The following is a 14,861-nucleotide window of genomic DNA, read 5'->3' as shown; positions in this document are numbered from 1 at the left end:
GCAGGCATTCTTATGTAAAAGGCACTATGAGCATTCGTGAAGCAGAATGCATGCCCTTGAGCCAGGGGGTGGAGAAGACCATTAAAAAACATCCTCACTAACAAGATGCTGGCTAAAGCATAAAGCACCATCACTGGCTGCTTGAATGAATGCCTCTCTTTACACTTGTCAACCTGATCTCAGGTAAAACTCACAGATAAGGTAATCAATGGATGGTGTCCTGAATGGGGGGGGGGGGGGTTCTGATGGTTGAGAGGCACTGGAGCAAAAAATAACATAGGAAACTTTACAACCAAAACTTAATACACAACAATGAGCTTCAAACACTACCAAGAAATTAACCTTCAATTCTGCAAATAACAGACTTCCAATTTTAACACTACAATTAACTATAAATTCTGATGTCTGAGGTCTTAGCTGTTTAATCAGATTATACCAAATCTCATTCATACTAGCTCGTATGTGCTCCCTACCCAGTTCAGTGGACAAATATCCACTAAAAAAAAAACATTTCTGCTAAACCCTGCAGGAAGCTCACTTGAAACTTATAGAGCCATGCAACTGCCTTCTCATCTAACATGACAGTAATTTTCTATAATACAAAAGTATATTCAAATGTGTAATCCCGTACAAAACTAGTTATCTTTGTTGTGCGTCTTCTGGTATGATCAGAATGACTTTTAGTATTTAATGCAGCAGGACAAAGTCAAGTCACAAATTATGCATGTCCAAACAAATAAATCCAAAAGAAATTTGATACTCACCTCGATATCAGTTGAGGATGTCGTTCGGTTACAGAGTAAGCAGATCTTGCTAGAAGACAATAGTAATGGTGAATTAGATATATATTCATTTAAATCAACGCTCCAAATGGTTATATACTATTTCTTTCTGCCAGAAATTAAAAATGTTTACTTATTTATACAATCATGACATCTGCAGGCTTACATATCCAGTAGCTAAGTAAAAAACTTGTAATTTACATTTACAGAAGCATCCTCCCAGAAAACAAAAAAAGAAGCAATTGAAACTGGTTACTGCAATAGTAATATACTGCAAAAGTTAAAAAGATGGGAACTTGTGTTTTACAAAGATTCTACTCATATTTATACCCCCAAAATAGTTATTCAAAAGGGAAACAAAGACTGACTGCTATGTAAAGCAGGCGCACACAATGCAGAAAAGAGAATTTAAAATCCAACGACTCCTAGTCAGGCAACTACAGTATCCTCAAATCATCCTAATAGAAATATCTGGTAAAGGACCACACTAAACACTGCAAAAGTGTCATCTGAATGCCTATTAACACAGTACTTGGCCTTAACATTTCAGATTACTTTTCTGTAGCCAATACCTGCTGCAATGCTTTCAAAAAAAAAAAAAAAAAAAAGGCAGACTTCCACGTGCGCAGTTCTTCCTACAGTTAACTACACCATTTACTGTGCCCACTGGGGCAAGAGTCAGGAGCAGAAACAGTCACATTATCCACAGGGCAATAGGGTTTGTACCAATGGGATGCAGGCATGCAATGGGATCTATAAACATGAACCATGTTCTTGCATCCTGAACGTGCAAATAGGACATTGTTTTGCATCCATTGCCCAACTCCATCATCCACAAACCTGAAAACTGCTCTGCACTCTCCAGCCTAGTGTAATTAAATACCAACCCCAGGACCCTTAGATCATCTGATAAACTTATACTCAAGGTTACAAAGTCCCATAATTACTACGGTGACTTTCGCTTTTCCTTCAAAGTAGCCAAACAGTGGAACCTATTACCCCAGAATATCTTTAAAAAAGAAAAAAAAAAGAAAGAAAACACAGACCACCATAGCTTCATAAAATTCTTAAAGGAATACCTTACTTAACAATGGCTATGCTCCTGTAATACTCCTGACTAGTTTCTCATGCCTTCGATTCAACTGTTTTCTATTCTGCTATCTTCTTGTCTTACTTCTACCAAATGAAAATACCACAATGGTTTTTAGTTTGGCATCTAAGGAGTTTCATATTACTGTCTGTAGTAAGGCTTAAGAAAAGTAATGTTTTCTGTTTTACATTCCCCTTTTTGTAAATTGCGATTGTTAGCAACTATCAAACTTTTTGTATATTGTTTGTAAATCTTTTAAAAAATTTTGTAATCTTTTTGTACTACTGTTATGGAGCTCATCTCCCCAGTTTTCCGCTGAAAATGGGCTACCTGCCCAGCCGGACCCTACCCGGTTAACAAATGTAAAATAAATAAAATAAATAAATAAATCTTTGACAATGCAGTCTGGCTATCAGGATCATCTGTCCCTACCAAAGAGTGATCTTACATCACCGAACACCTGCCGTATTCCACTGCTACTATCTGCCCTAACCTCTGCTGACACAAGTGAAGTGAGGTCTGTGAATAAGAGACAGCCCTATTCAGTCCATTGTCAAATATACAGTATGCTAGCCAAACCCAGATCATATGCAAAACACAGAAAATATCTTACCAAACTGGGTTATGCACTACCACAGTTATGTGGCTGCATGCGCAACTTTCATCAGATTTATAAAACTGCAGTTTTTTCTGTGCACACAAAAACTAGTTGATTATTCAACTAATAAAACGTACGTGAAACCAATACTCAACAAAACAAACTCCAAAAAGCAAAAGCTTAAGATGGTCAATAAAGGCTGGGAAAGACTGAAAAAAAGTTTTAGCGTACACACACTATTCATGCTTTCGTCAAAAACAAACTTCTTCAGAATACAATTTAACCTAAAAACAGGTCATTTATATATACCAAAATCTGACAAGCTAATTAAAACCAATTAAGCATTTAAAGAAACCTACTTAAAAAGCATAATGAAGTAGCAGCTTTAAAAAAATATAAGACCCACAAAATGAACCACTAGCACAGTGCTGGTGATACAGCCTCTGTTAAACTTTTCAAGTTTTTCTAACTTTTAATTTTCTGTATTTAAAAAAAAAATTAATCTTGATAGCTTCATTTAAACCAGGTCTTTTATCGGTTTCCAATTTCACTTGCCATAAAGTTTCCCTTGCTCTAAATAATTTTTAAAATCACCACCCCTGGCATCAGCTTCAACAATCACTAATATAGAAAATAAAATTTTTTGTATTTCTCACACTCCACTGAGTGTTTGAATAATGCATTATTAGTGTCCCTCCTTTTTATACTATAAAGGTGTTCCCTCATACGCTCCATTAGGGTATGAGTGGTCATCCCAACACAGAATGCCTCACAACTACTACATAAACCCATGTAGACTACCCTTCTTGTTTTGCAAGTCAGGTGTCCTGGCACCCTAAGGGTTTGTTGAATGTGATGTAACATAATATATGGACCCTCAGAAACATATCTGCACAAGTTACACTGCCCACACTTAAACATTCCAAACTTGTTGCTAGAGTGTAAAGCACCCAGAGAAATTTTTGGGATGACAACTCATACCTTAATGGAGAGTATGAGGAAACACCTTTATAGCATATAAAGGAGGGACACCAATAATGCATTATTCAAACACTCAGTGTGGAGTGTGAAAAATACAAAAAAAAAATGTATTTTCTATATTAGTGGTTGTAGAAGCTGAGCCCAGGGGTGGTTACATATAATCACTGAATTCTCTATCTGGCTACAAAATGCTAAAAAATTACCAGGTGTATTGCTCTATAAAATGACTACACTGAACCGTAACAAATTCGAAGTAAAATTATGTAGTGCAACATTTTGCAAAAATGTGTTTAACAGATGAATTGCTTACTGGACTATGTGAGTGATGTGCTGATCCAAGTAACAACTGTTGAATTTCACCAGGTTGACAAGAATTTGAAGAAAGTCTGCTGTAAGGCCTTCATTCATCCACTGCAAGACAAACTGAGCTGCAAAATAAAGAATTATTTTACAAACAGTGTCACATACCTGCCTATTCCAAAGTAGCAGTGAAACACCTGCAAAGAAAAACCTGGCTTTACTGACATACATGTTGCTAACAAAGGTGCGCCTTCACCAAAGTATACTTTAGGTACCCCTTGCAACTCCTTACAGCAAAATGTGACTACAGCACCAATGTTATGGAAGAAGAATGGCGCCTGGACCATCTCCAAAGAATGAGGGCTCCAAAGAACCTTCCACTGGAGGAATGTCTGGAATTGTCCGTGATGCACAGTCATTAGGAATACAAGCTTAACTAAGAATTGCATTACTCCTGCATAACATCACAGATGTGAAATATATACCACCAATGAGGTTTGGCATGGTGTTAGCATTAAAAGGTATGTGCTCCATGAGCTACCTACAGATATTAGCATATCATGTGGTACAAAAGTTCTACAGAATTAATTTTCAATACAGCCCTCGTGGAACATACACCACTGTCTATGTGGAACTTATTAGGAGTCCTAACCTGACTTGGAGTCAGAAACTAAAATCTGTACAAGTGAACATATCCGTTTTCTAGAGTTTCTGCATAGAGAATTACAGAACTATAAATTTTCAGTGAAAATACGGCTTAGCTATACTCTTCTGGAATACTTAGGTTTCAAGAAAGAAACACAGCTCGGAACTAAAATTGCTGGAGATTGAAATCTCATGCATTCTTCACCACAGATGGACTTGCTGAAAATTGTCAAGAGGTTCACTATGCAATATTCCTACATGTTGCTGATGAACAACACAAAAACGTATTTAACCCAATTTCCTTGATGAAGATGAAGATAAAGATAACAGTACTTTGTTAGAGCCAGTACCATACGGCATAGAGATGTGTAGCCCTGACTACAGCCCAGGTGAACTAAATCTGATTAGCAGCTCTTGTGCTTGATGGTAATGGCAGGGGAGGATGGGAGGAAGTGGAGCAGATCTGAAGTCCCCTCAAAGAAGGAGCTAGAATGCAAATATTTCCCCCGCGGGTGCATACATTAGGTCCATCAAGTCAAAGGATGGTAGCATTTACAGTGGATGGGTGGGAGCACGTACCCATGTGGGAGAACACACTGTGGCCCATCATGGTGAAATGCATCATTCACTCCTACACCATACCATATGGGTTTGGATTAGGCCATTCAGGTGCTCTCAATGATGTGATACCAGAGAGAGAACAAAGCACTGTCATGGCTCCTGAATAATACCTCCCCTGGACAGCTCTCACCTTTGCTCCAAGTAAAAACCCTAGAGCTGAGGAATGATTGGAAGGAGTTCTTCATGGTTAGCAAGTAATGGAGTATAAAACTTGCCTAGGGAAAAAAAAAAAATAGACAGTGGTTAAATATAAATTTAATAAATTATCACCTATAAAAGGAATCTGCAACTTACTAGACATCTATCCTTGAAAAACAGCAAACTGTCCTACAGACACTACAAATGCAAATGTTGCTGAACTAAACATGAACCAATAACTGTGAATTTGCTGAGTTGCACTATTTTCCAATAAGAGACAGCATCTGTTATAAATGATTAGATAAGGAACAGTCTTTCAAGAAAAACAGACGAATTTACAGGATCACTGAAAATACAAGGCAACTGAGTTGCGTAACCATTTAAGCCTTGCCAGTATCCACCCTCAGACTGAACATCCTCTCTCGATGAAGGCCAGGCCAGTAAAGCCAGGAGTGAATTTGTAATTACCTATCAAATTGTCCAGTTATCATTTGAATGGTGTTAATAGTATTACACAACTTAATCTGCAGTGGAAATCTATTCCACAGATGGAAGAGGTGCTGTGTAATCAACTTCTCTCTCCAACTTGTTTTATCTATCTGCTGGTGAAGATTTAAAGAACTTGTTGCGGTATTTGTAGAACTACTCAGTTTGTGGATATGCAAAAAAATCCTGTTTTTAATGGCTCGGAAGGCAAGGCAGAGATCTCCCATCAGGAGTCTATAAGATGTGCACAGAGTAAGTTAAAATACTACTACACGTTTTAAAGTATTCTCAGATAAAAATGAGTGTAAAATAAAATGGGAGTTAATGTGAAAGTGAGTAAAAATGTCTACAAAAAAGACAGCTATGAGGAAATATACTACAAGAAAGGATTTAGACAGAAGCACGAGAAATCTCCACATCACCAAAACTGAAACTTGGAATTAGTGTGGCTATAAGCGTGACAAGAAAATGTGGTCAGTTTTAAGACAATTTTGCAGAATCTGTGCTAGAAAAGGACATTTCTAATATGTGTAAAAACAATGCAATCTGTGTTCAAAAGCAAGTGCTTGTTAACACAAAAATTAAAATCCACCTGAAAGGAAAAACTCCTAATACAGGGAAGTCCAAAAATGGATTCAAAGCATGAGACATTAATTCTTAAGTTTTCAAAGCAGAATGTTGGAACATCGTGTACAGAATGTGGAATTTAAACTAAATATTGGTGCAACGTAAAACACACTGCCAGAAATATTTCTGAAGCCTTTGGCCTGTTTGGCACTCAAAAGAATGCCATGTGCAAACTGTTAAGCTTTTCTATCCACCAAGTAATAGAAATTGCTGCATTTGTAATGCAATGAAAAAAATTATATACATCCCCCCCCCCCCCCCCCCACACACACACACACCGAGTAGGTGAATTTACTGAAGTGAATTTTTAATAGCATTTTGGATCTGCAGCTTGTGAGAAGCTAGGAATGGTGAAGCATTTTGACAGGGTGTAACCAAATACTACATGTTCAAAATCATGCACAGATGCCAAGTGCACAGAATCAAACATGCTCTCACAAAGACCTATCAAATACTTTGAAGAGCCACTGCGATGAGGTCTACCATGTCTATGCCAATTTGTGTACAGACTTGTAAGAGCTTACCAGGAAAGTAACACATACAAAAAATGTGTTGCCAGCAATTCGTGTTCACAGAAGAGTAACTGTAGCACTTTGAAGTCACATCACAGACACCGAGGCCAACAGAAAGCCAAGGAGTCACAGACTAACAGCCAAAGGAATTGGGTACACAGTATGGTTACCCGTGTGAAAAATAACAAACATTTGCATCTGCATTAATCCAAATGATCGGAATGAAGTTTGAATGAAAGAGCATTACTCAATACTTAAAGATGAACAAGTGTTCTGAACAATGTCAAATTCCAAGACTTTCCCAGTACTAAATACAAAGCACAGTTTCTGGTGGATAACACTAGATTACAAAAGCTACAAACTGCATACTTAAGACACTGGGATGGTACAGATTTACTGCACTCCCGTCTAGTACCTTTCAGTATCAGAGGTACTCCAAAGAGCTGCTGCTAAAGTAACGGACATCTGAGAAAGTATTGGTATTGTAATCAAATCAGATTCCAATAAACTGAGAATTTTTTTTTCACCAAGCATCTTTATCAAATTTTCACATATGATATAGGCACAATCTTTCATTTAAATAAATTAAAAACAAAATGACACCACTTTAGTTGCAAACATTATACAGCATGGGCACCCACTGAAACAACTGTAGTTGCAAACATTATACACAACTTACAATCTATCCAATCATTGTTAATTAAGCATTACATAGCTCATTCAAATCTTGCCTATTAAATCTTGTTCCATCTCTACATATATTGTTCCAACAACTCCCATTTTGTCCCTATGTAGTTTGCTCCTTCCCTTTTCTAAATATCCCAACTCCAGTTGGTTTACTTCTGTTACTATATTCAGTACTTCTAATAAAGTTGGTCTAGACTGATTTCCATTTTCTAGTAAATGCTTTTTTGGCAGCCACCACAATTAGACTTAGCAAGGCTTTACTATGTCTAGGCAATTCTGATACTGTATCATAGCTCAAAAAAATCATCTCCCTAGTCAATCCAATCCGCTCACCCAGCATTTCTGATAGAGTGGTCTGCATGAAATCCCTAAAGTGTGCCAGCTCATTACACTCCCAAAACATTTTCCCACCACCTCTTTCTTGCCCATCACAACTCCATTTGCTATCCACCTGAGTGGGCATTCTTTCGTTGAAGGTTGTGCGTCAGGGCTGGCAACTCGGTACGTAAAAATCAACTGCCAATCATTAGCTGACCGGAGTTCCATTATGGCGACCCCTAACTGGGAAAAGCCGAAAGACAACATATATGTATCCCCCACTGTCTCTTTATGAATCGTTTATCCAATCTCTCTTCCCAATCCTTAAGCTTCTCTGACTGATTCTTAAAATTATCATGCAATATTTTATATGCTTTACTAATTATTCCTTTTTTTTATTTTAGGGGAAGCTTCTGTTCTAGATTCTATTAAAAACTCTACCAGTTCTGGTCTTTCATTCAGGAGTCCCCTATTTCTTTCTCTTTGCCTATACTCTGATATCAATCCTTGATAGGGAAAGCAATCTCTACCCTGCAGCCCAATTCTTGGCCTTTTCCTGTTCTATTACCTTTCCCTTTCTTGTTATTAAATCCTAATACCTTGGTTCCTTTGCCTGTTTTTGCCAATAACTTCCAGCCCCCTCTTGCCCATTACCTGTATCCCTGGCCACAGTCATCCCCATTGTCAAAACTTCTTTTCTCCATTCTCATGCCGATTAAGTTCTTAAAATATTCCCTATTTTATAAATATAACACACTGTAGGATTGTTGTTCCCCTCAAGAGTGTGCATCCAAAATACCAATCTCCATTTCTTGGACTTCCTCCCTGTATCATCCCTTTCCACATTGAATTACAGTTTTCTGCTTGTGCTACAAACAGGAGCCTTAATTGTGCTGCTCTAAAATACCCCCTCAAATTGGGTAATCCTAGTCCGCCTTGTTCTATTGGAAGAATCAGCTTATCCCAATTTATCCTTGCTGTCATCCCTTCCCAGATAAAATCCTTCAACTCCAATTGCTATCCACAGCTTCTCCTTTGGTTGAGAAAAATATACCTGACCTATGTATAAGACTAAAGGTACTAAAAACATTTTAACAGTGCGCATCTTAGTATCCATATTAACAAAGCTTCCAAGTTTTTCAATTTTTCATCATTTTCTGTTTAGTCTCTTCCCACATATCCTTAGCTGGCACAACAGAGTCATTTCTAATCCATACTCCTAAATACTTAATTTTATCATGTCCCCATAAATATGGACACTGATGGACCAATTTGTGTGTGGGTACATAACTTACTGCTGTTGCCTTTGTTTTAGTTTCATTAATTTTGTATCCCGAAAAGATTTCAAACGGTCTTAAAATGTTCCACAATAGTGTAATGTCCCTTTCTGGTTTTGTCATGTATAAAATAATATCTGCAAACAGAGCCAGCTTTCCCTAACTACCATACCAATTATATTCTTGAATTTCTGAGTCCCATATTTTCTTTGCCAATGGTTCTAAATATAATGCAAACAAAGGGGAAAATAGACAATCCTGCCCGATTTATCTACTCAAGCAGAAGTTATGAGAAATTACCCCACCCACTTTAATTTTTGCCTCTGATCCCTTATATATACTTTTAAATCAACCTTATAATTGTACCAGGGAAAGCAAATGCTTCCATTGCCCTGCTCATGAAGTCCCATGCTTTCTCTGCATCAAGACCCACCAATGAAAGTGGTATTTTCTTACATTCCGCTTCCCTCTGGATCATCAATGTTCTATTAATATTGTCAAATGTTTGCCTTCCTTCCACAAACCCACACTGATCTATATCATTCTTGGTATCACTTTTGCCATTCTTTTAACCATTACAAACACTTTATAATCACAGTTTAGTACTGAAATGGGCCTGCATGAAGCTGGACCCCATGGAGCGTTACCCTCTTTAGGTATAACTGTTACCAGCACTTTCTTCCAGGATGCTAGTACTTCTCTTAAAATACTGTTAAACAAGGCCTAACAAATCTTTCAGGTTTTTTCCCCCGTCCTAACTTCCATAGGAATACCTTCTATTCCTGGGGACTTTCCTGCAGATCAGATATACATAGGCATTTTTATCTCATCTATTCGTATCCCAAGTAATCGAGCCTCATCTGTATCCAGCCTTGGCATATGTAATTCTTCCATAAACATTTCCATTTGTACCTTTTCTTTATTTCCATATTCCTCTGCTTTATACAAACTTTCATAACATTTCAGAAATAATTTCTAATGCTTCTTCAGGATCTCTTATTTTCCTTGTTATAGGCTCCCTAAGCTTGGTGATGGCCCTTTCCACTTTGTTGCCTGAGTTGTGCTAAAAGTTTTTTGTGCTCTAAAATCAAAAACAGTTGTTGAACAGCTATCTTTCTAAACTTGTACATATTATCGAGGTAATCCCTCTAAATAATTCTTTTTACTTCTTAACCATATCTCCCTTCCTTTCATTTCCACCATAGTTTTAAACTCCACTTAAATTTTATCCCACTCCCTATGTTTTCAGAAGAAAATTCTAACTTTTCTAGTAGCTCCTGAATTAATTCCAAATTCAATTTCTTAAATTCCTCTCTTTTCAACAGAGAGGTGGGAAAGGACCAGGGTCTCATTTTTATTTCATTAGCTTGCTTTTTTATTTTATTTTATTTTACTTGTTATTGGCGCATGATCTAAAATAGTTATTGGGTGTGTTTCAAGACCTTCAATTAAATGCAAATGTTCCTGTGAGATTTAGAATCCATCTAGCCTATCCCCATTTTTGTATTTTGGTGAATAAGTAAACTCACTCCGAACTCCTAGTACTGAATCCACATCTTCCATGCCAAACATTTTCATAAATTTCTTCAGAATCTACTCTGTCATGTTTTCACTTCTAGGTCCCCCAGTCAAATCTTCACGGTTGCAAATCAAGATTACAGTCCCTACCATTAACTGATACTCCTTGATGAAAGGGGATTATTTTTCAGACTTGTCATAGGTAGGTACTAAGCTATTGGCCCTAGGTCCTAGATAAGCCTAGGCAAACTGTACCCTGGCTTTTCCCACAAAAGAAAATTATTTTCCTGTGCCCCTGTCAAGCAGAGCCACAGAAGTGATCCCAGGGGTGAATTTCCCATCTCTCATCCAATCATCAAGATTTTGCTTGAAGAGTGCTAATGAGGAGCTTTGTTTGATATAGATAGGTAGTTTGTTCCAGAGTATGTAAAGTCTCTGGGACAGGAATCTATCCCTCCAGCATATCTGGTTTATTGTGGTGACAAGGCTAAACTAGCATGTAGCTCAGAGGGATTGGGATTTCTTTATGTGGAGCATGTCCAACAGCTCTGGGTTTGACATAGCTTTGTATGTTAGGCAGAGATTGCCTCTGAGTAGGCAATATGTGAGAGAGTAAACCTGGAGTTTTTTGAGACTGTGTAGGGATCTGTTTGAGGCCAGTAATCCTCTGTGTCAGGTATTTCTGTGGCCTTTCCGGTTGTTGTAGATGTCTTGCGAGGTACATACCAAAAGGGGCGTTGTACTCTACAATGGGCCTAACGAGTGATGAGTAGAGGGGAACAATGACCTCTTTTCCAGGATGAGAAACCTTTTGTGATGAGGTGTGCCACGTAGAAAGATTTCCTGACTACTGTGGCGATGAGATTATCAAAGGAGAGACTTCTGTCCACCTGTGTCCCAAGGTCTCTATCACACTTACGGTAGACTACTACCTATGTGGTAGTTCATGGGTACAGAGTTTTTACCAAAAGGGATGACAATGCACTTTTTGGCATTAAACTTGAGGCCATGGCTTTGACACCAGACATCTGACTCAGTGAGGCCTTTTTGTAGGATGTCCACATCGTTAGGAGTTTTTATTTTGGCTCCTAGTTTGCAGTCATCTGCAAACTTTGTTAGCCAAAGACCTTCTGTGTTAGCCTGTACTTCAGAGAAGTACATACCAAACAGGAGAAGACCTAGGACTGAACCCTGTGGTACTCCACTAGTCACTGGTCTGAAGTTGGATTCAGAGTCTGCTACTTTCACAGTGTGGCTTCTGCCAGTGAGCCAGTTGGTAACCAATCTTGTGACAGAGATTTACACCTAGTATAGTAAGTTTATCCACAATTCCAGAGTGGGGGATGGTGTCAAAAGCCTTGGCGAGATCAAGATAGGCTGTGTGAACCACCTTACCCTCATCTACTGCTTTGGTGACCGCTTCAAAGAAGTCTATTTAGGAGACATGATCTGCCTTTTACAAACCCAACCTGGGTAGGGTCCAGAGTTTGGAGATTACCAGTGTCTTTGTTTACAAGTTTCACGATGATACGTTCCATAGCCTTGCAGACCAGGCTCGTTAGGCTAATGGGGTGGTAGTTCCCGGGGTCCGTGGTGGCTCCCCCTTTGTGGAGTGGTATAACCGTTGCTGTGCACCATTCACTGGGCACAAAGCCAGAGGTGAGGCTATGATTGAACATGGCACTTGTGTGGAGTGCCAGTTCGTTCTGTAGTTCATGTAGAACGCAGCCTGGGATGTTGTCAGGTCCCATAGATGCTGTGTTCTTCGCATTGGAGAGTGTGTTTTGTTACCTGTGCAACCATGATTACAGGAACTTTGCATTCTTCTGGTACAGAGATGGGCCCTTTAGAGGATGAGAGACGGGTAAAGCTAGCACTGAACCTATCTGCCAGGATGTTGGCAATATCAGATGGCTCTGCATATTCAGTGGCATTGTGGTGCAACTCAGAGCAGATCTGAGAGTGTTGCCTTTGAGATCCTTGGCATAGCTATAGAATGCTTTGTGGTTGTCTTTAGAATCAGTGGCAATTTTGTTTTTGTAACTAGCTTTGAAGGATTTTACGAGGGATCTCAGCTTCTTACTGAGGCTGACCACAGAGTTCCTCCAATCATGGGATTTTACTTTTTTGCAACACTTTCTTTTCTTCTGTTGTAGAGTTTGTTTATGGCAGGGGACCACCAGATTGGCTTCCTTTTTTTGGAGGACAGCATCTTGGTTCTGTTAAGGATTGCATGATCCATGCACTCATGTAAGTGCTTATAAAGTGGAATTGTGTAGGATTCAGCAGTCGTACCTCTACTGTCCATCAGCATGGGTGTTGTGAAGTTTGCCACTTCTGTATTAAGAAACGTGAAGTTGGCTTTGGAGAATTTTTTTACGGTTTACCTAGTGGGGGTGGGATGTGAATGTCTAGGGTGATTTGCTTGTGGTCGGATCTGACCAACAAGGAATGGACCTCTGGTGTGGAACACCGGTTACCCATATTGGTAATAACCAGGTCTAGGATACTGCTGCCACGGTGGGGGTGTGAATAGGTTGATCCAAGGAATTGGAATTTATGAATTCCAGAAAACGTTGAGCACAAGAGTTGGTACAGGAGTAGTTTTCCCAGTTAATGGTGGGGTAGTTGAAATCTCCCATTATTAGGGTGTTAAGTTGTACCCATTAATTTCCAGTGTATCAAGACATAAGGAGTGGGAATCATGGAGCATGGTGGGGGATTTGTAGCAAGCTACAATTTGGATTGTGGTCTTGCCCAGAGATAGTTGCACTTGGATAATTCTTGGATGCATTATGCTGAACAACTAGCCTGGAGGTGTGGATATCCTTAATAAATATGGCCACACCTCTGCCTTTAGTGCTTCGGTACAGGTTAAGTGGCCGAAAGGTGGGTATGAATTATAGCCTGGTAATGCAGGGGTGCTCTCTGGAGCCTTGAATCAGGTCTCTGTCACTGCACAGATGTCGATGTTCTCCATTTTAAGGAGTGCCTCGAGCGAGTGCATTTTGAGGTTTAGACTTCCAGCATTAGGTAGCATTACCCTCAGATTTTGCTTGCTTGTACCCATTATGGTGGCACATTTGTCATTTGAGTCTTGCCTAAAAAAGGCACTGTAGGGGTGGCAAGAGTCTTAGCCAGTATCCGGAATCCCAAGGGCGACAGGTGCAGGCCATCTCTGGCAAAGCATCGTGGTTTGTCGATCATGACATCCCAGGCAGACAGATACTGGATCCCCTTAGAATGACACCAGAAGCTTAGCCAATTGTTGAAGTCAATCATTTTGTCCTTGTACTGTGGTATCATTCTGGGTGATGTCAGGATGCTACCCCGGGCTAGGGTCATACATGCCTAGGCTACACCTCACACCTGCGTCTCAACATACTCTGAATAATGTAATGAGTTTACTTCTCTTTTGCAAGATGTACAATGAGCAATCATTCTCCACAAAAACTATGTTGTATACCACATTTAGTATTTTGTCCTTCTGCCACAGTTTTGACAGAATCAACTCCTTCTGCTGGTAGGATTGCATCCTTACTATTAAAGGTCTAGGTTGCTTTCTTATAGCTAGGTTTGGAGAATACACATGATGTGCCCTTTCCACTAAACAACTGCTGTGGATTACCAGTCCAGTTGCTTATTTGTGCTTTCATAGTATTAATGTAGTCTGTTCCTTCCAGCTTCGCTGGTATAGCTGAAAATCTCAGGTTTTCCTTATGTGCTCCGTCCTCTAATTATATTATTTTTGAAACATCTCTTCCAGAGCGGACTCATATTCAACTAGCCCTTTCTTCATTTTGACCTCTGATTTTTGCAACTTTATCATCTCATCTCATCTGAATATCTGTTTAAAGCTTATTCCATTTTTTCCAGCCTTTTGTTTGTTGACATACTCTATCAGTGTTTTGCTTATTTTAACCAGGTCTCTATACAGTTCTCTTACATCTTCCTATATGATACTGGAAGTAATGTCTGAAAGTTGCATTGGTTTTTGCTATACAGCTGCAGAGCTTTCCTCAATGTTTCTTCCTCACTTTTTTGTTGCGGATCTTTTCCAGGTCTTCTGCGTTTCTTTATTCCTCGGATTCAGGCAGTGCACTTACTTGACAGTTAATGAAATTTACCAATAAACACAAGTATGCTGGCATTCTCTGCTGAGTTTCTGTTTTCATACTGGGAGAGCTAGAAACAAGCTGTTGCTCGGTGTGCAGCCATCTGAGAAATCCCCTGAATAAGCAAATTCTTGAAGGGATGCATAAACAACATCTCAGAATTTAC

General features: G+C 39.1%; 1 protein-coding gene across 5 annotated transcripts in view; it reads right to left on the bottom strand.

Annotated features, from left to right (window-relative positions):
* The window catches only part of TSC2 (TSC complex subunit 2), a 3,048,576-nt gene that overhangs the window by 2,845,899 nt on the left and 187,816 nt on the right, over positions 1-14,861 (bottom strand). For all 5 annotated transcript variants that reach the window (XM_044089186.1, XM_044089187.1, XM_044089190.1 and 2 more), the window contains exons 6-7: positions 3,762-3,879; positions 765-813 (exon numbers count right to left, since the gene is read on the bottom strand). In XM_044089186.1, coding sequence (XP_043945121.1) covers positions 765-813; positions 3,762-3,879 — 167 coding nt within the window. The remainder of the gene's footprint in view (positions 1-764; positions 814-3,761; positions 3,880-14,861) is intronic.

The sequence above is a fragment of the Protopterus annectens genome, chromosome 12.part0, assembly GCF_019279795.1.
Source record: "Protopterus annectens isolate FY-2018-M chromosome 12.part0, PAN1.0, whole genome shotgun sequence".
In the NCBI taxonomy this organism is placed as follows: domain Eukaryota; kingdom Metazoa; phylum Chordata; order Ceratodontiformes; family Protopteridae; genus Protopterus; species Protopterus annectens.
Note: the sequence above shows the minus strand (reverse complement) of the source record. Positions and strands in the feature narration are given on the sequence as shown.